At 39.3% G+C, this 27,195-nt stretch overlaps 1 protein-coding gene across 1 annotated transcript in view; it reads right to left on the bottom strand.

The window, feature by feature from the left end:
- Window positions 1-27,195, bottom strand: part of LOC126284662 (putative fatty acyl-CoA reductase CG5065) — a 154,329-nt gene that overhangs the window by 39,633 nt on the left and 87,501 nt on the right. The window contains exons 5-6 of the mRNA XM_049983765.1: window positions 18,029-18,221; window positions 861-1,103 (exon numbers count right to left, since the gene is read on the bottom strand). Coding sequence (XP_049839722.1) covers window positions 861-1,103; window positions 18,029-18,221 — 436 coding nt within the window. The remainder of the gene's footprint in view (window positions 1-860; window positions 1,104-18,028; window positions 18,222-27,195) is intronic.

Raw genomic sequence — 27,195 nt, forward strand, 5'->3', positions numbered from 1 at the left:
CAAAGATTGTATCACACACCTAATACATTAAATTTCAAGTTCTCATCTCATTCTCAAGTTTATGGGGTAACAGTGTAATTTTTTTTGCTATGTTTTGTATTTAATTTTTTTGCTGTTTTGTATTTAATTTTTTTGCTATGTTTTGTATTACTAATGAGTAAACACATAGTTCTTAGTTTGAATATATCTATTTTTAATTATTACATTTTTTAACTTCTCATAGATCTATTTCACCATTCTATTGCTTCAAGTAGTATAAGTATCATTTAATTCATCTGCAGCACTGTATCACCCAACCATGTAAGTCTGTTATGACTGTGCTATCTTATGCCCCTAATATTAATAACATCATTATCCATTATTACTGTGACTGGTGGGTGATACCCTGAATATTTATCTAGTGGGTGATAATTTATATGTAAATATAAAAGGAAGACTGTGGTTTAACATCTTCTGCATGACAGTGGCATTGCAAACAGATTACAAGCTCAGATCAGACAAGGGAAAGGAAATAAATCAGTCCATAAATCAATGCAGCACCAAACAGCTGAAAATGGAGCTCACAGGATTTCATCAGAAGAAACAAATCTGGCATTCTGCGGGTCAGAGCATGCAGGTTTGCACAGTATAAATTCATGTGGAGAACTGCATCAGATCAGTCTTTGGACTGAAGAGAAGAACAACAAAGAAAGTCATAAAGCTTCTATAACTTCCAGTCTACTCTGATTTGTGTAACTAATGTTGACACTGCTTGTCACACACTAAGTAACACAGTCTAATAGTAATAATACACTAATAATTATTGCATTTAAAATGTGGTTAATGGCACAAATAAACTATTAATGTCTCTATTAACTTACATTGGTTTTTTCCCAGCTATCCTCAGTAGCAAGTCAAAGAATACTGCAGGAACTATATGGAACAACATAGCTGCTATGAAATATATAAACCAGTTATCTGTAATAATTCCAGATGGATACCATAGACAGTATCCCAGAGGATAATCCCAAATTAGACTTTGTCCTATATCCACAACTTCCTTCAAGGTTAATGCTTGGTGTTTATGACTTGAACATTGATATATACTGACTTCCTTTGATGAACTGCAAAATAATATATTAAGCATTATATAGCACATTATATTAACAGATTACTGAAAACATTGTTCAAATAAGATTATATTTTATACTGAACACTTTCTGTATTTTATATATGTTCTGTGTTCAACAAATTCTCATAGTGCATAAAATCAAACATAAACAATATTGTCAGAGAAGAAGCTGAGTAGCACCATGGTGTAGTGGTTATGATACTAAATTCTTGCATGGAGGATCATGAGTTGGAAACTCACCTGGACTGTACACTTTTAATATCTATATTTGGTTTGAGTACATTATAGAAGTATTCACAAATGTCAAGAACCATTGTAATGGAATGTTCTGTAGCTGTTTAAATACTGTATGTGTTCTAGTTGGAGGCAGTTCGATCCGCGCTCTTGTATATGCAAGTGCTGAATAAACCTTCATTAAATGAAATTAGTGTTTGTCATTCATCGAATTATACCTTCATCTATGTGACATTATTCTGGTCGAGGCGCCAGGTATCAGAACTTGTGATAGCACACTTTATCGATGACACAGTGCCTCCCATCAGGCGACAACAGAGCCGCCATTTATGTGGCAAGAAACCCGAGTTTGAGCCATATTTAACAGATCAAAATCTATTGGAGACAGAAGAAGAAGAGGACGTTATCATGACAGCAACTGTGTGCCACCACATGAGACATCCATTTGTGTTCTCTGCTGATGATGGCCAAGATCCAAACAAGTCGCTGAAGATATATGAGCGTATAGCCAAATTTAACAAATTGGATGACACCATGTGTTTGGCTAACGTATTTCTCTACTTAGAGGGCACTGCCAAGCAATGGTATGAGAACAATGAGGAAAAGTTCACAAGCTCGGAAGTATTTCAGGTGGAACTGGACAAGTATTTTGATGACACACAATGGCACAAATGCAAGGCTGAAGATAAATTAAAGTGCAGGGCACAGGAGAAACTACAGCATCCTACATTCAAGACAGCTTGGAGATGTGTAAAATAGTGGATCCTAGAATGTAGGAGAAAGATAGGGCTGCATATCTCATGAAGGGTGTTGCTGAGGACATGTATCAAGCCCTACTCCTGAAGGAGGTTTCGACAGCAGACAACTTCTTAAAATGGTGCAAGTACAGTGACACAATGCATCAAAAAAGAATTACATGCAAGAAGTTTGAATGGCTTCCAAATGTTATATCGATGTCTGTGGAGGAAGGAACTGATTTCACAAGTGTTCTTCGTCAGATAGTGAGAGAGGAAGTTCAGAAGGTACTTGGATTGCACTGTGAGCAAACAACCAAGACGTTTCAAGAGGTCATAAGGGAGGAATGGGGACAGACATTGAACCAAATCTCTCATCCTTCATTTCCCCTTAAAATGGTGAAAAAGTCGAGACCCACGTATAATTACATTCCTACAATGCTGCATAAGGAATCTGTTTGTGCACCTAAGAAGACTGACGTCTGGAGGACCCAGGATAACCAACCAGTATGTTTCCACTTCAGATGAGAAAGGCAACGGATATTTGATGACACTTGCACCAGAAGACAGCAAACCGATCTTAGTCGATGCCAACTCTGGGACGATGAAGATGAACAAGAAGACGTGGGTACAGGACGATGGAGGTCATCATTCTCAGATGAAACTTTTTTGAAAGCTTCTCAGGCAATTATATATTGTGGTCGCTCAAAGTTTATGCTAGACGAGATGAGATACTGTGGACAGGAAGATGCGCATCCGAGTGTGTGGAGACTATGTGTGCTGAATGAAGTGATCATTCCTGCAGTCAGTGCTAGAAAGGTACCTGTCACATGTCATGCCATGCATCAACCCATGGATCTTGTAGTGGAATGTAAGAGAAGCATACCACTGAAAAATAACTTGGTCATCCCAGCCACTGTTGTCTTGTTTAAGAATGGATTCGGTGAATTGTGAATACTTAACTGTCACCGAGAACCATAGATCCCTCCAAGATGCATGGGCATAGCAAATGCTGAGCCGTTAATTGAAGAACAGCTGAGAATCATAGAAACCTCCCATGCTGAGTCTGTGAGCGAAATTAGTGCTACCACTACAAGACAAGATTTTCTAGCTCAACTATCACTAGATCTCACTAAGGAACAACAGAAGAAGCTATTTGCCATTCTTCAAGAGTTCTCTGAATACTTCAATCCACAGGTGAAGGGAAAATTAGACAAATTGATGATGAAGCACTGGATTAGCACTGGAGATCATCAACCAACAGCGAGAGAACATACCGCGTGTCAGCAATGGAACATTGAATAATTGACGATGAGGTAGAGAAAATGATGAAGAATGACATCATTTAGCCTTCTAAGGGCCCAAGGTCAGCACCAGTGGTCCTTTTCAGGAAGAAGGATGGCAGTTGGCACTTTTGTGTTGATTACAGGAAACTTAAAAAAGACGTTTAGCCTCTTCCATGAATTGATGGTACACTAGATTGTCTGAAGGGGGCTAAATTTTTCTCAACCATGGACGTGTAATCGGGATACTGGCAAATCAAAGTGTATGAGGCACCTGCATTCATCACCTCTGAGGGCCTGTTTGAGTTTAAGGTAATGCCATTTGGTTTGTGTAATGCACCAGCAGCTTTTGAACGGATGATGGATAATCTTCTAAGTGGATGACGTATCTCTGTTATTCAGATGACATTATAGTGTTCTCAGACATTTGATGAACATATAAAAAGACTCAGGGCTGTTCTTAAGTCTCTCCAACAAGATTGACTGAAACTTAATCCAAGAAAGTGTCTCTTTGGAGCAAAGAAAATCAAAATACTTGGACACCTTGCGTCAAACAAAGGTGTGCGGTCAGATCCAGAAAAGGTGAAATCTATAGCTGATTTTCCTATTGCTAAAAGTATTAGAGATGTGGGAAGCTTCCTCAGATTATGTTCTTATTAATGTCATTTTATCAAAGACTTTTGTATCAAAGCCAGGCCATTCCAAGAGTTGTTAAAAGCCAGTGCTAAATTTATCTGGGGTGGAGCTAAACAAGATTCTTTTGATGTGCTGTGAAAAGCTCTGATGACTGACCCTGTACTTGGTCTGTATGATGAGAGAGCACCTACAGAACTACACACAGATTCCAGCAGGTATATGATTGGTGCTGTTCTGGTGCAAATTTCAGATAGAGAAGAGAAGGTTATAGCCTATGCTACTAGGACACCTATGAAAGCTGAGAGAAACTACTCAACTACAGAAAGAGAATGACTTGCTGTGATCTGGGTCATGTGTAAATTTCGACAGTATTTTTATGGAAGGCCATTCACAGTTGTGACAGGCTATCATTAACTTTTTTGATTGTCAAGTCTTAAGGATCCAACAGGTGACTCACCAGGTGGGCAATACATCTTCAAGGGTATGACATTACCATAGTGTACAAAAGTGGAAGAAAACTCCTTGATGCTGACTGTCTCTCAAGAAATCCTGTGCAAGACCATCAAGACTTTGATGAAGATAGTGACTGTCTTGCTGCACTACAGGATCTCTCTGCTGAGCAGAAGAAGGATGCCAAGATATCTTAAATTATGCTTGCCTTAAATTGTTCAGAGGATGTGAAAGGACAATTTAAGGTAGTTAATGGATTACTTTGCAAGAAAAATGATCCATTTGGAAAGAGGTGGCTACCAGTGATTCCTAAACACATGTGCTTAGATGTTCTACAGAAATTCCATGACACACCTGAGGCTGGACATTTAGGATTTATTAAGACATATGATAGGATCCGCAAGAGATTTTTCTGTCCAGGTTTATTTAGGAGTGTCTGTCACTATGTGTCGCACTGTCGAGAGTGCCAGAGGCGAAAGGCAGTTCCTCAGAAACCACCCGGCCAACGCATACCAATTCCACCAGCCAAAATGCCTTTCCAGCATGTTGGGATTGACCTGATCAGATGATTTCCAACATCTGCTAGTGGCAATAGATGAATTATTGTTTGCACTGATTATCTGACATGCCATGCCATTACAAAAGCCATAAAAACAGCCAAAGCATTCGAGGTAGCCAAATTCTTCATGGAAGACATTGTATTAAAACACGGTGCCACAAGGATGTTAATTACGGATTGAGGGAAAGTTTTTCAATTGAATCTTGTGACAGAGATAAATTATCAGTGCAACATTACTCATCACATGACGACTGCCTACCATCTGCAAACTAACGGGCTTACTGAATTCCTTAATAAGACCTTGGCCAACATGCTATCAATGTTCATCAATGTAGAGCAGAGCAACTGGGATGAGGTGCTACCTGTCATGACGTATGCCTACAACCCCGCCAAACAAGACACCACAGGATGTACGCCATTTTTCCTGGTGCATGGGTGTGAGGTGATTACAATGATGGACACTGTGTTTCCATTACATCCTGATGATGTGGATGACAACTACATCAGCCAGTTGTTAACCAGAGCTGAGGAAGCTCAGCAGATAGCTTGACTCTGTACACTGCAGTCACAAGAAAATGATCGCCGAAGGTATGACGCAAGCCATCGCCCTGTTGTCTACAAGCCTGGTGACCTTGTCTGGATCTTCACTGTGGTCTACATTCCATGATAGTTGTTTGAATCATTATTAATGGTGCCTACAAAATTGGGAGCACATTCTCCACCATATATTTGACTTTCATAATTCATTTCATTGCTTTTCTCCTCTAGGTGTTTTTTCGTTTTATTCTACACTTGTATCTCTTTCTCTTTATTGCCTACATTCACCTTACACATCTTCCTGGAACTCTGCTCAATTACTGTGGAGCTTCATAGTTCTCTAACCAGTAACACATCGCTATGGGCATGTGATCTGAATGGACTAGTATTCAGCACGGTAGCATCAGGTGATCTAACAGTGTGAGTATATCAGTGGTTCTTATATAAGACAAGCAGCAGAGATTTTGTAGAAGTAGAACAAAGGTGAACTGCTTTTGTCTCTACAGCATAGTTAGGTATCAAGTCAGCCTATTGTAAGACACCTCTTCAGACAAGGAAAAATATTTTAAGGAATAAATCTCATTCAGGTTGTATCAATGACTGATTAAGTCAGCTTCCTACTATTATAACAGATCTGTTGTGCCTTTTGGTCCACTCCATTCCATTAGTGTTCTTAACCAATTAAGGAGTCCTCTCCCTTTCATTTCATTGACACTGCAAAAGGAGTGTATTTTAACCACTTTATTTCTGTTCAAGTCCAACTAATTGGGATGCAAGATAAAATAGTTTTGATGTCAGATGTGGGGCTGTTCTTAGCAACATTTCTGACAACTATAGGGAGCATGGGAGTAGAGAGTAGGAAGAAAATCCATTCAACCTCTCCAACACAAATACTGTAAGAAGGAGAAGGAGAAGGAGAAGGAGGAGGAGGAGGGGAAGGGGAAGGGGAAGGGGAAGGGGAAGGGGAAGGGGAAGGGGAAGGGGAAGGGGAAGGGGAAGGGGAAGGGGAAGGGGAAGGGGAAGGGGAGGCGGAGGCGGAGGCGGAGGCGGAGGCGGAGGCGGAGGCGGAGGCGGAGGCGGAGGCGGAGGCGGAGGCGGAGGCGGAGGCGGAGGCGGAGGCGGAGGCGGAGGCGGAGGCGGAGGCGGCCATCCAGAATCATCAGAACTTGTAACAAGATGTGCAAGTTAAGACAACGTCACTGGACTACAATACGAAGAATAATGCAGGCAGGTCATATCAGTTTTATTTACTGAGTTCTGTTTCAACTACGTACTATGAGTCTTGCCAGCAGCCATGTGGTATAAGTGCTAGGGATTAAGGATGCCCATATCTGGGGGCTACACACCCCCACTCGCTCAGGGAAAGAAAAAAATGTTGTGTAGTCAGGTGTTTTTCTTTCAAGAAAATCCTTGAAAAGTCAGTATTATGCAAATTTTGAACAGGGTCAGAACTGGAACTTTATATTGCCTAACTAAAGGTCACCATTTGTCTTCCAAAATATTAATAATAGTGCATACCCTGAGGTCTAGTCCACCTGCCCCACAAACTGTCATACGGGCACCTTGGCTAGAAATACACTAGTGTTAATTAGTAAGTCTTTAAATGGAAATAAGCTAGAACTGAGGGAATTCAACAAAAATATGAAAGCAGCTGACAGTTTTGTTTGGGAGGAAGATAAAGCTTTAGTATTTTAGTAGTAAGATTAAAAATAACTGGGGTGCAAGGACAAAACGAACAATATGTGACATCATCAATACACTTGGTCTAGTGTGGGAAATTCTGGAGTACAACTATCCATATAAAATAATGATTGATTTTTATGACTGCCAGATGCTCTGAGACAGGTAGAATTTTGGGAATCAATAGCTTCATGGAGTAATCATATCAATGAGCTATCAAAATTGTTTGGAATGAGAGTGACTGAAGCAGCACAACTAAGAGGTGCATTAGACTTAGTATATGCCACAGGACAGATATGTTTCATATAAGATTTAATGAATGATAGGATGCAGTCTATTGTCAGCAGTCAAGGAGAAGAAATAGCATGAGTGATTCAGTAGAAGCCACATTACAAGAAGAAAGTTCATTACTGTTGATAAAAGAAAGGGATAAGTACCCTACAGCAGCCTGTGAAGAAGTAGAACGTAGGCAAAGCAGGGATTTGAAGTGATACACTTGTGAGGGCAAATGGTTTCAGACTTGATGCTATCATTATACCAAATGTATGAAAATAGTTATCTACGAACTATGTCACAATATGCAAGATTGTAAGACACCTAAATGTTACAGATGGAATCAGTATTGATGTATCAGGTCAAAGGGTAGAGAGATGATATTAGTGAACCCAAAGGGAAATGATGAAAGTGCAACACAATGCCATCACATGTCACCACAGTAAAATGGAAGATTGAAGTCCAAAACTGCACATTGAGAAAAGAGATAATTATGGCTGAGTGTCATGATGTCAGGAAATATGTAAAATTATTACTTGATAGACAAGCACACAAAACCTCCTACAGGAGGAGCAGCTTCTGAATAAAAATTCATTATCAAATATATCTGGAGACTGAAAGGAGTCATGCAAGTTGCAATGGACATATTGGGATCTAAAAAACTATGTTCACTCATGGTGGGAATGGTACCAGTAGAACACTGATTCGATGTCAAAGTAAGAGGATAGGATATTCCCTTTAAACAGGTTGAGATTTTTTGAAGAAGCAAAATGATATGATAAAAGAAAGTTCAGAACTCAAGGTCAGAAAATTTCCTGAGAACAGCACATGAGAAAAATCCATTGGTTTTCCAAGAACTCAAAATCAATTGTCACAAACAAAAACCTATAAAAGTATAAGGTGAATCCCACACAAACTGTGCAAGAAGAAAATGAGTGAATGTCACAAATGGGGAACAAATAATATGCTTTGTATGGACAAACAGAGATTGAGGTTTGAAACTAATCCAAGTCATGAGGTAACTAATGTAGGCATATTGTAAAAGGATGAGTTATCAAAACAAGATTGGATATTACAATAAGATGGAGGAAAAAAAATTCTGATTGTGAAACAGGAGAGCATTTCCTCATTTGATATGGAAGCAGGAGGTAATGAAAGACATTTATGTACCAGAGTCAATGTTATTCTTAAAACAAGAAAAATGTATAATAAACCTGCTACATACAAATGAGTTCAAGTGTGACTTATATTCAGTAAAAGTAATGGCAGAACCAAACATCAATGTGCTACTTCTAGAACACAGGGAGGTGGGGCTGACATATATCTAATCTATCTCATGGATTAACAATGAGAGCTGGTGAGACAGCCAGTCAGGATATGGTTTTTAGGCAGTTTCCCACTTCCCTCTGGTTTGTCCTGGGCTGGTACCCTCATCCCACCTCAGCTATATGCAATGTAAACATTTGTGAAAACATTTTTATAATTGCACATGAAATTTACTTGAGGCAATATTATGAGAAGGATAGTTGCTATTCACCACATAGCAGAGATGCTGAGTTGCATGTGGTGAGTAGCAACTTTCCTTCTCATAATATTGTTACATTCCACCTTGGATTTTCCATTGTTTGAAATTTACTTTAGACACAGATTGATGGGGGTACACAGATTCCTTCCCAGGGAATGTCGTGAATAGGATACTGATGACCATAGATGTTTAGTCTTTTCAAACCCATAATCATCACCAAGGCAGAAGAATTAGTGAGAGTACTGCCAGATATGATAATTCAGGCAGGACTAAGCCAAATGGAAACATATAGGAACTGCACAGTTCATGTAAGGGATGCTGGATGTACAATACATTTAAAAGAAGAGGTAAAGTATGAGTTAGATATGCTCTGTAGTCAATATTGTGATATGTTTTACCTAATGGGTGACAAATTGTCACATACTGAAACAATGATGCATGCACTTCAAGCATTACAAGAGCATACATGGAATGTCATAAATGTCCCTACAGAATTCATGAAGCACAGAAGAAATTTTTATAAGAATGGGTAGAAAAAATTTTGGAAGACACTGTTGGAAGTCAAAGACCATGGTATGTGCCCTAGAAAGGGGATGACAGCAGGCGAATAAAATATAGATTCATGACAGAGTACTAGAAGATGAATGACATTTCAGTTGGAGGGGCTTTCCTCATCCCTAATGCCAGTGAAATATTGAACCAGTGGGGAGAAGAGAAATATATTTAGCAATTGGATACAAGCACATATTTGGAAAATGAAAAACTGGGTGAACTTGCTTTACTTAGAATACATGAGAATGTCCACAGAACTAAAAAATTCACCAAGCACTTTCCAGAAGTTAATGGATGCTGCTTTACAATGAAAAAAGTTTCTAGTATATCTGAATAATAGTATTTGCTATGGAAGCACACTAAAAGAGCATAATGAAGAGTTGAAAGTTTTTGATAGGCTGATGAAGCAATCGCAGAAGATCCAGCCATATGAGTGTGAATTTCCTAGGATCAGAATGATATTTTGAAGTACAAAATAACAAAGAAGGGGGAAGAGCCTGATAAAAGAAATGTGGAAAAAGTGATGAACTTCCCAGTCTGCAGGACAACAAAAGAGAGGGTAACTTGCATTCACAGGATGTTATTGATTGTTCATTCCCAGATTTAGCCAGATTGTCAATATACCACACAATTTACTAAAGGCAGAAATACCATACAAGTGAGCAAACAAGCAGCAATCAGCTTTCAAAGAGTTAAGAGAAAAATTGGTTAATCCTACCAACACTGAATTATCTCTATTTTGAGAAACTGTCTATAGCAATCACTGATGCCAGTGGAAAAACAGTAGGAGTGGTACTGTCACAAGCAAACAATGGTTAAGATTTGCCAATGGCATATACCTCAAGGTCACTCAATAAAACAGAGAAGAATTTTTCTGCAACCATGTTATAATACTTAGCAATAGTGCGGGCTACAAATCAGATCAGGCCGTACACGTATGGAAGAATTTCATCATAGTGACCAATCAGAAACTGCTGGCATGGATGTTCAGAGTTATAGAACCATTTTTCACAATTGTTGAAGAGAAGTTTGAAGCATGAAGTATACTTGTGCTATGTGGTGCACAGGGTGGGAAAATTAAATGCATTAAACAAAACACATTCCAGTGAAACACAACTACATGTAAGACTGATAACCCAATAAGACAAAATGGAGGAAGATAATGAAGAAATTGATACAGAGGGAAAATACAAAATATGATAGAAATGCATGATTATCCATTAAAAGGATATCAAGGGATTCACAGATGATTAGACCACATAAATATGACTAAAACATGGAATGGACTGAAGAGAGATGTTAAGGAGTACTTTTAAATGTGTGACACATGACACAGGAATAAGTTCACACAGGGCAAAATGAAAATACCATTATTGATTAAAGTTATGGGTGAAATAATCTTTGAGAAATGCAGTGTGGGTATAGTGGGTCCATTAAGTGTAACAGAGACAAGAAATAGATACATACTAACATTTCAATTAAGGACCAAGTAAGGTTGCATGGTGATTAGCACACTGGGCTCACATTCAGGATGGCCATTCAAATCCCTTTCTGACCATAATGGTTTAGATTTTGAGTGTTTTTTCTAAACTGCTCCAGGCAAATGCCAAGATAGTTCCTTTAGAAAGAGCACAGCTTATTTCCTTCCTCATCCTTTCTTAATCTGCATTGTGCTCCATCTCTAATGATCTCAATCTTCCTTGCTTCCTACCATGTTAAGTTTACTGTAGTGACTCCAACAGAGCACCAAGATCCTGAGACAGTAACAGAAAATTGTGGAAGAGGCTATATTGCAGCTGAGAATTCTGTTAGTACTATAAAATGAGGAGGAATTGAATTTTATTAGCAAAGTACTCACAGAAGTATGCAAAACGCTGTGAATCAAGGAGGTATAAACAACAGCATTCCACCCACAAAATAACAGACCATTAGAGAGAATGCGTATGACACTAGTGGAGTACATATGACATTTTATAAGTAAGGAGCATAGTAACTGAGATATATGGGTACCATTCAAACAGTTGTGTTCAACCTGATTCCACAAAATAGTACAGGATACATTCCATTTGAACTAACGTTTGAAAGAACAGCTAATATTCTGGTAATACTTCTGTTAGAAACAAGAACTGTTCAGTACAATTACAAGGTATAAGTGTTTCAACTTACAATGTGGATGCAAGAAACCCTCCAAGTGGTGTGCAAGAAATTAGGAAAGCAGAAGAAACCAGTACAGCTCAGTATGGCAGAATGCAGAATCCCAAATAATTAGAGATATAATACAAAGTTTTGCTAGACAATGTAACAGTGAGAAGAGGTCAATTGAAAAAGTCAGACTCACAATTTAGAGAACTGTATGAAGTAATAGTAATAGATTTACTAAATGTAATGATCAAAACTGACAGGAACAAGATAACAAAGGTGCCTGTGAATATATTGAAGACCTATCTTTAATGTATTATGTTTACAAAGTCTGTTCTAAGAGAAGTGAGTAGACCATAGTCGTTTTAATTTACAGATGAGAATGTTTCATTGTATGCTGATATGTTGTGCTGTGGTGTAATGAAGGTACAAAGAATCATGGATAACATTGTGAAGATTAAGAAAATAGAGGTACCTCCAGGAATATGTTACCGCCATCAAGATGAGGTGGAGATTACAAACCAAATGAATTTGAAAACTATGATAGAGAAATTTTATAAGATGATCAGAGTGGAAAATTAGGTTGCTCAACACTGCCAAGAGAAATTAACTAAGTTAGACATTAATAATAATGAAAATTCCTGGATGGAACATACAGAAAATTAAGGAAAAGCAACCACTGACCTATATTAGATCAATGTTTGGAGCATAGGAACAATGAACAGAAAACATCATTGACACTAGCTTTTGAGCACTAGCACCTTTTCTAGCACTAGTACTCACATTCATGTACACGCAACCACGCAGAAATTCAAACACACTTACCCATGGCCACAGCAAGACTAATTATTGATACTCGATTATTGATAGCAGTTGCCTGAGCTGATAGTTGTGAGGAGGAGATGGGAAAGGACTAATGTAAGGGACGGTGGGAAAGAGGCAGCTCTTTAGACAGATGGCTTCACGGCTGCACAAAATGATGAAAAAATGCAGTGGTTACAACTAAAAGAGATACAGGAAGAGGGAAGGAAGAACTGAGAGGGAGCAAAAATGGAGGGGCCATTTGGATACTCTCTTCTAATACATGATTCTCTGAACTTGCATTGTAAATTGACTCATGTTCTCAGTAACATTTGACAAATTTAAGGCCTTAACTGGGTACCTTTTATTGATGTACTGATTTTCCACCTGGTTCCTGATATAGCTGAGTGTTCACAATGTTTGTTGCACAAGGGAACTAATGTGATGTTCCAAGACCATTGCAGGGAACATATTTCCTGTGGGCACCAGCCTTTTCCCTACTGTCTTCTGTCCACACCACTCCTTATCTGTCCAGATCACACACTGCCATCTACCAACAATCTTCCTCCCCCACCCTGCACCCCCCTGTGTGAGCATTCTCCCACTCCTTCTCCTCTCATCTCTCTTCTGCCCCCTTTACAACACCTCTCCCTTCTCTTACCTCTCACTTTCTCCCTCTTCATCTTCACATTTATCTTCTTTTCCCTCCCTCCCTTTCCCCCCTCTCTGTTCCCCCCTATCCTTCTTGCTGTTCTCCTCTCTCTCTCTCTCTCCCTACATCTCTCTTCGCATTCTTCCCTATCCCCTCCCTACATCCATCAGCTAAGGTCACTGTTATCACTGATCAAGCATCAATAATTAGTCTTGCTGTGGTCACAGGAGTGTGAATTTTGGTGTCTGTGCTGTTGTGTGTGCATGAATGTGTGTGCTATTGCTAGAAAAAGAGCTGGTGCTTGAAAGCTAGTGAAATGCTATTTTCCGTTACATGTTTCTGTGTCCTATGCATCAATCCACTACAGCTGAGAGGTTGCCTTTCCTTAATTTTACATAAGGTAGATTTTATTAGAACTGAATGCAATCTTATATTAAGCAACAAAGTGAAGTAGAATCTAAATAAACTGGAACACACAAAAGATTTGGTTCAGCAGTTGACAAAACAAGAGTTGTAAAAATGGGGACTCTTTAACTCTGTATGAGAAATCATAAAGAGACTGATCATAACTCTGGACAAGACTACTGCTGCCTGTTGTAAGACTAATATAGGCAAAGGAGGTCAGGTCATAAAACTGCTTCTACTCTCCAAAAAAGAAGAAGCTGTAGTGTGAACCACACTGACAGGGTTGATTCAAACTGCAGATTTAGTTGCAACTAACAAATAATTATTATGAAACAGGATTCTAAAATTACAAAATTAGCAAAATTCACAAGCTACTTATTAAGACATGGATGACAGTTTAAAAAGGCTTGCTGCATTCATAATGATTGCTGAACAAATTATTGTTCAACAAAGTAGGTGCTGAACATGAACTGTGAGTCAGTGCATAGTGCATACCCAAAAGGTATTTTGGCACCACATCTAATAAATCTGAGGCAAATAGTTAAGTATTTAAGATTTATTTGTCACACAGTGGAGCCACTGAGTCACATACAGGCACAATTGGAAAAAAATCTCACTCACACACACAAGGGCGCTTTCTCTGTGCACTAATACCTGACTGTGTCAGACATGAGTAGCAATCTATTTGAGTTGGGTAGTGGGGTAAGGAGGAGACATGGGGCCAGCAGGGAGACGGTTAACAGCGTAGAGACAGTGGCAGATGCTAGTGCTGACTGTGGGAGCATGCAGGGACATGGTTGAGGACAGGATAGGGCTGCTAGGTGCAGCTTAATTAGGCTAGGAGGCTGTGCTGGGAGGGTTATGGGTGTGTGTATGTGTGTGTGTGTGTGTGTGTGTGTGTGTGTGTGTGTGTGTGTGTGTGTGTGTGTGTTCTGTTACAGGAACAGGGAACATGATATAGGCAGATGGTGGACAGAGACAGTTATTCCATCCTGAACTTTCAAGCATGCTGCATGCTGAAAAGGGCTGATAAAAATGACAACGATAATGGATAACAATTGTAATAGCTATGTCAGTCACAAATATTGCAAAGTCCTCCATAGTTCACAGTTTCTGCTTCTCTGTCCTAATCATAAACTAGTTTTACAAACTTTTCATTTGCCATGTTCTGTCTCTTAACCATGCCACCGCCAATACCATACTTTTTATTGTTTAAACACATTCATTTTCCTAACATTTATAGTACATATATTATGAAAAGGAAATTTGCTACTCACCATATAGCACAGATGTCGAGTCACAAATAGGCACAATGAAAAGACTGTCACAAATAAAGCTTTTGGCCATAAAGGCCTTCATCAACAATAGACACACACATACACACACACACACACACAACCACACACACACATGGGCGCACGTGCACTAACACAATTCACGCACTTGCCTGGACTGCAGTCTCAGGCAACTGAAACCACACTGGAAGCTGCAGCACCAGTGCAGGGTGGGGGGAGGGGAGGGGGCAGAAAAGGAGGACAAGGAAGGGGCTGGATGGGTGAGGACAGGGACTATCGAAGGCTGAGGCCAGGAGAGTTACAGGAATGTAGGATGTATTCCAGGCAGAGTTCCCACCTTCACAGTTCAGAAACGCTGGTGTTGGTGGGAAGGATCCATATGGCACAGGCTGTGAAGCAGTCATTGAAATGATAAGGATGTCATGTTTGGCAGCAAGTTCAGCAAAAGGGTGGTCCACTTGTTTCTTGGCCACAGTTTGTGGGTGGCCTCCATGTGGACAGACAGCTTGTTGGTCACCATGCCCATATAGAATGCAGCATAGTGGTTGCAGCTAACCTTGGAGATCACATGACTGGTTTCACAAGTAGCTCTGCCTTTGAGGGGATAGGTGATGTTCATTACCAGACTGGAGTAGCTGGTGCTGGGAGGCTGTATGGGACAAGTCTTACATCTTGGTCTGTTACAGGGGTATGAGGCATGAGGTAATCGGTTGGGAGCATGGGTTGTGTTATGGTGGATGAGTATATTGTGTAGGTTTGGTGGACAGCAGAATATCATTGTGGAAGGGGTGGGAAGGATAGTGGGCAGGACATTTCTAATTTTAGACATGACAAAACTATATCCTCACCCACAATTACTTCTCCTTTGAGGGCATTACCTAAGAACAAATTCAGGATACAGCTATAGACACCTGCATGCCACCATCCTATGCCAACATATTCATGGGCAAACTAGAGGAATCCTTCCTGGAAACCCTCAAACATAGAGACATCACCTAGTTCAGATTCACTGATGACATCTTTGTGATTTGGATTGAGGGTGAGGACACCCTATCTACATTCCTGCAATACCTAAACAACTTCTCCCCCATTTGCTTCACCTGGTCCTACTCAACCTAAAAAGTCACCTTTCTAAATGTTGACCTCCACCTCAAAGATGGCTACATCAGTACCTCCGTCTATACCAAACTTACTAACCACCAACAATGCTTCCATTTCAACAGCTGCCATCAGTTTCATTCCAAGAAGTCCCTTCCATAAAGCCTAGCCACCTATGGTTGTTGCATCTGCAGTGACCAGCAGTCCCTCTCGAAATATACTGAAAGTCTCATTGAAGCCTGGACAAACTGTAATTATCCTCTTAACCCTGTAAAAGAACAAATCTCCTGTGCCTTATCTTTCCAGTCTCCAACCACCTTCCAAAGTCCAGACCGTAGGATCCTACGCAGTACTGTAGGGGACCGCACCGCCACTTCCCAGCAAATTAGGGACACTGTTGCTCCTGGGGTATCGGCGAGGACCATTCGCAACCATCTCCATGAAGCTGGGCTACGGTCCCGCACACCGTTAGGCCGTCTTCCGCTCACGCCGCAACATCGTGCAGCCCGCCTCCAGTGGTGTCGCGAGAGGCGTGAATGGAGGGACGAATGGAGACGTGTCGTCTTCAGCGATGAGAGTCGCTTCTGCCTTGGTGCCAATGATGGTCGTATGCGTGTATGGTGCCGTGCAGGTGAGCGCCACAATCAGGACTGCATACGACCGAGGTACACAGGGCCAACACCCGGCATCATGGTGTGGGGAGCGATCTCCTACACTGGCCGTACACCTCTGGTGATCGTCGAGGGGACACTGAATAGTGCACGGTACATCCAAACCATCATCGAACCCATCGTTCTACCATTCCTAGACCGGCAAGGGAACTTGCTGTTCCAACAGGACAATGCACGTCCGCATGTATCCCGTGCCACCCAACGTGCTCTAAAAGGTGTAAGTCAACTACCCTGGCCAGTAAGATCTCCGGATATGTCCCCCATTGAGCATGTTTGGGACTGGATGAAGCGTCGTCTCACGCGGTCTGCACGTCCAGCACGAACACTGGTCCAACTGAGGCGCCAGGTGGAAATGGCATGGCAAGCCGTTCCACAGGACTACATCCAGCATCTCTAAGATCGTCTCCATGGGAGAATAGCAGCCTGCATTGCTGCGAAAGGTGGATATACACTGTACTTGTGCCGACACTGTGCATGCTCTGTTGCCTGTGTCTATGTGCCTGTGGTTCTGTCAGTGTGATCATGTGATGTATCTGACGCCAGGAATGTGTCAATAAAGTTTCCCCTTTCTGGGACAATGAATTCACGGTGTTCTTATTTCAATTTCCAGGAGTGTATGTGGGCATGACAACCAGCAAGCTGCCTGTCTACATGAATGACCACTGGCAAACTGTGGCCAAGAAACAAGTGAACCATCCTGTTGCTGAACATGCTGCCAGACATGGAATCCTTCATTTCAATGCCTGCTTCACAGCCTGTGCCATATTGATCCACCCCACTGGCATCAGCTTTTTGAACTGTGCAGGCTGGAACGTTCTCTGCAATACATCCTACATTCCTGTAACCCTCCTGGCCTCAACCTTCATTAGTCACTGTCCTCACCTATCCACCCCTGCCCTGTTCCCATTTCAGCACTACACAGCCATCATTCCACCATCATACTCAGTCTTTTTACTTCTCTCCTTTTCCACGACTATGTCTATTGTTGATGAAGGCCTTTATGGACAAAACCTTTATCTGTGACAGTCTTTTTTGTTGTTCCTATCTGCGACAGCATCTCCACTGTATGGTGAGCAGCAACTTTCCGTTTCATTATATTGTTACATTCCACCCTGGATTTTCCATTGTTTGATTTTCATACAGCTATCTACTTCTTTCAACTCTTCCTTTGTTTATTGCTAAATTTTATTCACAGACTAGATGTTTTACATTACTTATTTGTCTGTTTGTATTTCAATCCCATCTGTAGCATTAAACTGTTTGCAGTCGGTTTGTGAACTTCTCCTTCCTTAATTTTCTGCTAGAATATTTCAGTGTTTCTCTATTGAAGCATTAAATGATAAATGTATAAAAACAAAATCTTGTGAAGCAGTTTTTTTTAATTATTTCAGACCTTTCAGTTCCTTTTTTCCATGCTGCAAGTATTGTAGCACTGACAGCAATATCTACCGGCATGTAGTCAGCCACACAACTCCTACGTGAATAGCTGACATGTACAACACCCATTGATGCAGCGATTAAAAGACCAACTGGGCCATTGAATGTATCTCCCCATCCTGGAAATGGTTCTTCAGCTGTTGAAATCACTGGAAAAAAATACTTTCACTTAGGAACAAAGATACATATTATAATTATATAAAATTTTATAACATTATTAGATTTTTAGAAATACAATCTTAAATATGCTACAAAATAAAATTTAGTGTGACACACATACTGAACACTCTCTTAAAACTTTCAGAAATAGATATTCCATGAAGCTGGAACATGCAGCATTAGGAAAAGTGCTTGGTCAGAAGATTTTGTTGAAAGAATTTTGTAATGAGTATGTATGCAGTGATCAGCCACTTATGAAATATTTCCCTATTTTCATTAACTATTTGTTGAACATTCCCAGGCTCATTTTCAGCTGTAACATGCAGAAGTTTACATTTACTTCTACATCTCAATACACATCCCAAAAGCCACAGTATGGCAGACAGCAGAGTATACTTTGTACCATTACTAGTCATTTGCTCTCTTATTCCACGCACAGAGAGAACAAGGGAAAAATAACACTCTATATGCTTCTGTTTGACCCCTAATGTCTCTTATCTTATCTACATGGTGCTTATGTACAATGTATGTTGGCGACAGTAGGATCATTCTGCAGTCAGCTTCAAGTGCAGGTTCTCTAAATTTTCTCAATGTTGTTTTGGGAAAAGAACATTGTCTTCCCTCCAAGTATTCTTAATTGAATTCACAAATCATCTCTGTAGCACTGACACATTGATAGAACCTACAGGTGACAAATCTGGTAACCTTGATTTCTTTCTTTAATCCATTCCAGCAGCAATCCCAAATACTCAAGCACTACTCAAGAATGGGTCACACTAAAATTCTCCCCATAAACCAAAGTCAACCATTTTCTTTCCCTATTACTGAATATATGTGTTTGTTTCATTTTAAATCACTTTGCAAGGTTATGCCTAGAGTGGCTGGCACAAAAGAAGAGTTCTCAAGATCACGGCCGCTGCCTGTTGCCAGCAGGGGCGGTGGGCTGGAGTTGACCGCCTCTCAGCTTTGTTGCCATGTATGTACCATTAGCTGTGCAGTAAGTCAGAGAAGCAGAAAGCTCAGTGTCACCATGCTATATCAAATCTGTGTCATTGGCAGAATCTCCAGACATGAATGAGTGTTTTGATTCTCCAAGAAAGGATACAAATGTGAATGGAAATCGATTAACTTTGTTGATTTTAACAAAGAACTCATGGGTTGAACTGTACTTGGATATTATGACAGAGGAGAGTATCCAACGGCTAAAAGGAAACAGGCTGACCTCCATGAAAAAATTAATTATTTGGGCTCAGAGGCCTCTGATCTTCATCTTCTCGGCCCCCTTGGTTCCCAATTCAAGAAGTGTAATGATGGACGGAAATTCTTAATGGAACACCAAGACTTGCAGCAGCAAGAGCTAAGTTTTTGTGTACAATGCACTTCTTTTGTGCTAAAGACACGAGGCCTGTGGTGTATTTAGATGAAACTTGGGTTTCACAGAACCACACCCATAAGTATATATGGCACAACTCCAAAGGAAATGGCGGTTTCAAAGTGCCTACTGGTAGAGGTGGCCGATTAATTATCGCCCACACTGATTCACTAACCACAGGCTTCATACCAGGCCAAACTTGATTTTCATGGTGGGAAAAGTTCTTGCCAATCAGATTACCATTCAGAAATGAATGGAGAAGTTTTTAAGAATTGGTTTATTTGACTGTTGTCTGCACTGGAAGTAGGGTCAATTATCATGATGGATAATGCCAGCTACCATTCCATTCAGATAGAAAAGCTGCCATGTTCAAATTGGCACAACGCAGATATTATCGAGTGGTTAAAGAGAAAGAATGTTTCATTTTCAGTTGATGAAATTAAGGCTGAACTCCTGTCTTAGGAAGAAATCATAGGTGCCAAAAAGACTTATGAATTACATCAACTATCAAATGAAATGGGACACCAAGTGGTATGTCTACCACTGTATCACTGCCAGTATAATCCCATTGAATTGATATGGGCCCAAGTAAAGTTAGAAGTAGAGAAAAGAAATACTACTTTAAAACTTGCTGATGTCAAGAAGCTAAAATGTTACTCAGCAGGACTGGGAGAGGTGTGTAAAACATGCAGAAGCATTGAATGAAACTGGTTTTTTGAACCAGGATTTGAGAGACACCACAGTCCAGGGGCGGGCAAACTTTGCGCTGCACGTGTGCTGCTCGTGTGCAATCGTCAAACGGGGCAGTGGCGACAGCCGGCAGGTTGTGGCAGTGTAGTACCGGGCTAAGCTGTCTACCTTGAAACGAAGCGACCACTACATAGTGAATGTTGTATTTCAAGAGCTGGAAAATGCAGAGTGAATCAAGGAAACAGAGAAGTGGAGATTTGCTCTCTTTTAAAGAGTAATGGGAGAATCATTTTTTCTTTGTGTAAAACATGAAAATTCGAAATGTATAATATGTGACAGTATTCTCGCAGGTCAGCGGAAGTTTAATATTGAATGCCATTATAATAAATTTCAATATGTTCCCGTACTTAGTGCACTAAAAGAGGAATTTCTCAAGCGACTTGGGAATATATCATACTTATCCCAAGGTTTTGAATAGTTCTTGACACAATTTGCTGTTTCTGTAGATGATATTCATCCCAGTTTGCAAATGGAATTAATAGATCTACACTGTAGATTATACAGTGTAATTCTCGTATGAGAGACAAGTTTCTTTTGGCAAGATGTGTACTAGATTTGTATCACGATTTTCCACAGCGAGAGTTTCCTCGTCTCCATCGTGAAGCCGCAAAGATAATATGTTCGGCTCGACATACGTTCGTGAGAGATTTTTTTCTGTTAACAAAATTAATAAGTTTCGATTAAGAGCAAACATCAGTAATGAAAATTTATGTAACAGTTTGTGTTTGTCTGTATGTAGAAGTTTTGTCCCAGACATTAAACGTATTGTAAACTCCACCTGTGATAATTAAATAAAATGTATCATAGGTAATAGGTACTCTTTCAAACCATGATTTCTTTCAAGCTCTCCTACTAACCTTATTCCTTCATTCAATAAAGCAGGCCAGGAAACAAAACGCATTATAGAGGAAGAAGCGGAGGGACAGTATGGCGGGGAGGGGAGAGAAGCGGATGGCCAGCTTGCCCCTGTGTGCACGCAGAACACCTGCTAACTACACACGTGCAAGTGCACCACACACGTGCAGGATTCCTCCCGCCCCTGCCGTAGTGGAATCTGTGATGATACACCTGGCTGAAACAAGCAACAGTGAATCTGAAGACATGGAACCAGAAGACCCTATGTAAGAAGCTGACTTGTTTTAAATGTTTGTCTGTTCATTTCAGTTATAGAGGACATACTGCGAATGTTTATCCCTTACAGTAAATGTCTGATAAATTTATCACAAGTGGTAGCAATTTGTTTACTCAACAGTAACTGTCAATTAAAATAAGACTGTCAATTCTGCATTAATTAATAACAGTGTTTTCTAAAAACCTATATTGAATGTCTTTACATTCGGTTTACTTGTACACTCGAAATATAACTCCTTTTTTTCATAGAAGGATTTACTGGCTGTTTCATTGTAAGGGTAATGCAGTTCAAAAAATGACAAAACATTGTGGTGCTTCTGTATCGAGTGTATATGTAAACAGTGCAGTAACATCAGAACATTCCCAGCACCTATTTTCATTCTCCAATAAAAGCATAGAAGTCCATGATATTTGATGACTTTTACAAAAAGCTAGAATGTAGAATTGCTTTACTTTAGTATGACAGAGGATAGTAACCAATGTATAGAGAAATACAGCATAATTTCCATCATAAAACTGATTATTCTGGCCAGTCACTTCTGTGCACTATCTCCTCTGCCCACTTGGCTTTTAGTTCAGAAACTGTAATGATGGATGAAATTTGTAACACAAGACAGGGACATTGCAGTAGTAAGAATGAGGTTTTTGTGTACCAAGCACATATTGCATACTGAGAATAATAGGCTTACAGCAAATTTAGATGAAACTTACATTTCACAAAACCTCTCAAACAAATATTTTGCTTGACTTCAGTGAAAATATTGGCATCAAAATAACTACAATTACTGCTGCGTAGTGTATATTGTCATTTTGGTTGATGGATGCAATAATAAAGGATATGTATTAGCAGCCAGTAAAATGTTTTTGTAAAGTAGGGAATATTCTTTGTCATATTAAAGCAAGTTGTCTGAACAAAACTCTTAGCAACAGCCTACAGGGACTCGCATGCTGCTGCGCAAGGAATATTGCAGAAGCAATTTGCCTCTGTACGTGATATGATACAATAATGATGTCTGAAATCTTACCAAAAATAATTATGTAGTTGTCTTAACAATTTTCTCATGGAAAGTTTTTTTGCAGTCCTACAGAACAAAAATTAATCAGCAACAACATTTTTCACTATGTAATCAGCAGTTTCACACCTCGCAGTTTCACACCTCTTTAATACTTTATTTTTTTGAAATAAAAGGTGTAGCATATGGATCTGTAATCTTTGAGGATTTTCATTTTTTTCAGTCCAATTACATTGGTGATTCTGCTACTACCATAGGTTGAACTAAAAAAAATTTTTCCTCCAAAATTCCTTGTAACGTTACCTTTCATTTTTTTTTTTCCTTAGCAGCTAGTGAGAATTTTCTTTTGAAAAGTTCTCCATCAATTCTAGAGTAAAAATAGAGTTGCCCCATACTTTTTTAAAATTTTTATGAACATTTGAAGTTATAGCTATAAAAAAAAACTGGCAATGCTCTGAGATGGTGAGATGACTTTGAAGACCAATTTTTCTGCTGGCCACTATAGATATTTAATTGATGTGGCTGTGTCAAGTAGCACATCACCAATGTTTGTATTCAGTCATTACCGGATTGTTTTTCCTACTCATCTGCATTAACTTATATTTTTCTACATTCAGAGCAAGCTGCCATTTATCAAATCAACTATAAATTTTGTTTAAGTAATCTTGTATCCTCCAACAGTCATTCAATGATGACATCTTCCAGTACACCACAGCATCATCAGCAAACAACCACAGATTGCTGCCTAACCCATTATGTTCATATTTTTACTGTTTCACTGTGAAGCATCTTCGAATGCCCAGCATCATGTTACAAGTATATATATATATATATATACACTTTGCTTTACAAATGCCTGTCTGCTTGTGTCTGTGTATGTTGTGCAGATGGATATGTGTGTGTGTGCGAGTGTACACCTGTCCTTTTTTCCCCCTAAGGTACGTCTTTCCGCTCCCGGGATTGGAATGACTCCTTACACTCTCCCTTAAAACCCACAACCTTTCGTCTTTCCCTCTCCTTCCCTCTTTCCTGAAGAAGCAGCTGTCAGTTGCGAAAGCTAGAAATTCTGTGTGTGTGTTTGTGTGTTTTATTTATTGTGCCTGTCTACCGGAGCTTTCCCACTTGCTAAGTCTGGGAATCTTTGTTTTTAATATATATATATATATGATGTAAATAAAATAGAAAGAAACTTCCGCATGGGAAAAATATATTAAAAACAAAGATTCCAAGACTTACCAAGCAGGAGAGCGCCGGTAGACAGGCACAATAAAATAACACACAATCCATATCCATATCCATATCCATATCCATATCCATATGATGGATATGTGTGTGTGTGTGTGTGTGCGAATGTACACCTGTCCTTTTTTTCCCCTAAGGGAAGTCTTTCCGCTCCCAGGATTGGAATGACTCCTTACCCTCTCCCTTAAAACCCATATCCTTTCGTCTTTCCCTCTCCTTCCTGAAGAAGCAACCATCGGTTGCGAAAGCTAGTAATTCTGTGTGTGTGTTTGTGTGTTTTGTTTTGTTCATGTGCCTGTCTGCTGGCGCTTTCCCGCTTGGTAAGTCTTGGAATCTTTGTTTTTAATATATTTTTCCCATGTGGAAGTTTATATATATATATATATATATATATATATATATATATATATATATATATATATATATATATAACAGAAAGAAACTTCCACATGGGAAAAATATATTAAAAACAAAGATTCCAAGACTTACCAAGCGGGAAAGCGCCGGCAGACAGGCACATGAACAAAACACACAAACACACACACAGAATTACGAGCTTTCGCAACTGGCAGTTGCTTCGTCAGGAAAGAGGGAAGGAGAGGGAAAAATGAAAGGATGTGGGTTTTAAGGGAGAGAGTAAGGAGTCATTCCAATCCCGGGAGCGGAAAGACTTCCCTTAGGGGAAAAAAAGGACAGGTGTACACTCGCACACACACACACATATCCATCTGCACATACACAGACACAAGCAGACATATTTGTCATATATGTCTGCTTGTGTCTGTGTATGTGCGGATGGATATGTGTGTGTGTGTGCGAGTGTACACCTGTCCTTTTTTTCCCCTAAGGGAAGTCTTTCCGCTCCCGGGATTGGAATGACTCCTTACCCTCTCCCTTAAAACCCACATCCTTTCATTTTTCCCTCTCCTTCCCTCTTTCCTGATGAAGCAACATCCAGTTGCGAAAGCTCGTAATTCTGTGTGTGTGTTTGTGTGTTTTGTTCATGTGCCTGTCTGCCGGCGCTTTCCCGCTTGGTAAGTCTTGGAATCTTTGTTTTTAATATATTTTTCCCATGTGGAAGTTTCTTTCTGTTTTATTTACATCATCATATATATGCCTGAAAAAGCTAAAGAAACCATCTCACAAAAAAAGAAATATTTTGTAAATAACTAGTCATAGCTACTTTTAGATTAGGTATTTGAAAAAAGACTGAACTTCTGAAATAATGGGTGAACAATTTCACCCACTGCTGCTACTGAACACACCTAGTGCAGTTTTAGACAACAACTGTCATTAATCTCATTTCTTTGTGGCCATTAGTCACCAAGTCATAACCTTTGAAATAAACATGTACACCTGCTGTTTCTCAGATTAGTAACAATCAGTAAACCCCCATTTCTTTAAAAAATCGAACTTCCTTGTGAAACACTGGATGAATATAATCTGGGTAATTTTTGCACCATTTTAAGCAAAAGCAAGTGCTCAATGTTTGTGACCTATATGTTATACAATGATATAATTTTGCAGGCACATTCAATGATGTATGTAGGTACTGTTTGGAAAGTGTTTTGCAAATAGAGTTAATAGTCAAGAAATAATAAATTAAAATATCATGTTTGATGCTGAAGTTTTACTGCATGAATAGCGAAAACATAGTGACCAATGAAATTTTTAGTTTAATCATTCCGTAAGCCAGTGAGAAAAAGTTTTGTAGAAGTTTGAGATTATGTGTAGAGTTTGCTGGAAGTCATTAAGCAATCTCTTTCTCAAAATCTGGATGAGTGAAGTCTTGGTATTTGTGCAGTATCGCTTATACTGCTTCAAGAGAAACACACAGTTTTGAACTTTAATGCTTGTCTCATTTTGTGAAATTTCTAACATAAGATTATATCTCTTAATGACAGAATTTTAAATTTGGTCAATAATGACCCAAAACATTGAAAATGAAATCTTTGTTATTCCTCGAAGTTGTTATGCAAGTAACTTGATAATGGTCCTGGTTTCCGAGATCTGGAACAATTTCTTAGTAATATAGGTGTAACAATGAAAGAACTTGAAGAAAAATTTGTGTGTTTGTATGTATGTGTGAAATTTTGCTATAAACTTTACAACATTTTTAGATAAACGTTTTGATTACTTACTGAAGCAGACATGGAGGACAGCATGCAGTGCAGTGATTGGTTTAAGAGTTTTGAAATGGCAGAATGTCAGCCTGTCAAGATCTCAGGCCTGGACAACCTTCCGCAATAACAGAAGAGGACCAAATTGAGAAAATTCTTGCTGTGATTTGGGGAAATTGTTTTTTCACTGTTTGAGAAACTGCTGACAAACTAGGCATCCGTATAGGATCATGTCTTCAAATTTTTAATGACAATCTTGTGATTCATCATGTCAATTAACAATTCATGTTGCATTTCTTGACTGAAAATAAGCAACAGACCATGCTGAAACCAGTCAAGAACTGCTTGTCAGTGTAAATGGCAGTGAGAACTTCCCTAAGAACATCATAACAGGAGATGTGATGTGGGTTTATAGCTATGATGTTGAAATAATGGTGCCCATTCCCCATTGGTAATATTCCTACTATTTTTGAAAAACTTAGATTCTTTGTTGTTTGATCCCTCAGACAGAGGGAAGCAAATTATTGTTTGTGTGGATTACAGTGTAGACTTTCTGAAAGAGTCCAATAGAAATCTTGACCTTGAAATATTACTTGGTTCTCTCAATTTGATGTCAGTTACTAATTTTCCTACTCAGGTGGTACAGGAAAGCAGCACGCTGACAGATAATGTTTTTATAAACGAAGACAAATTCAATCAAACAAAAACTTTTTCTGTTAAGAATGGTCTGTCTCATCATGATGTACTACTAGTTACAATATATGACATAGCTCCATACACTAATGCAAAACAGTCCTCCAAAATAGTACACTTAGTTAACAATTGCAAATTTTAGGAAGAGCTTGCAACAATTAGACTGTGTGGAGGTGTACAGGGAACTAGATGCTAAATTAAAATTTCACCTGTTTCATTGTACCTTTATGAGTATATTTCAAACAGTGAAACATAATTATAAGGCACTCTCTAAAAATCCATGGCTTAGTAAAGGGTTAAGAATATCTTGAAATCTAAAAAGGGAAATGTATCTTACAGTTACAAGGACTAATGATCCAGAAACAGTTAACCATTGTGAAAATTACTGCTCTGTGTTAAGAAAAGTTATTAAAAAGCCCAGGAGTATGTGCAATTAGTCTGAGATTGGCATCTCTGATAATAAAATTAAAACAATTTCGAATATTGTTCAAAAGGAAACAGGGCAACTGAGAGCACAGGAAGATTGTGTTTATAACAAACTCAATGAAAAGCTTGATACCAAAAAGTCAGAAGTAGAAAATATTTTTAATAATCATTTTTTGAGTGTTCTAGGGAAAGCAGGATCCAGTTAATCATTAGAAAA

This window comes from Schistocerca gregaria, chromosome 8 (genome assembly GCF_023897955.1).
Source record: "Schistocerca gregaria isolate iqSchGreg1 chromosome 8, iqSchGreg1.2, whole genome shotgun sequence".
Taxonomy (NCBI): domain Eukaryota; kingdom Metazoa; phylum Arthropoda; class Insecta; order Orthoptera; family Acrididae; genus Schistocerca; species Schistocerca gregaria.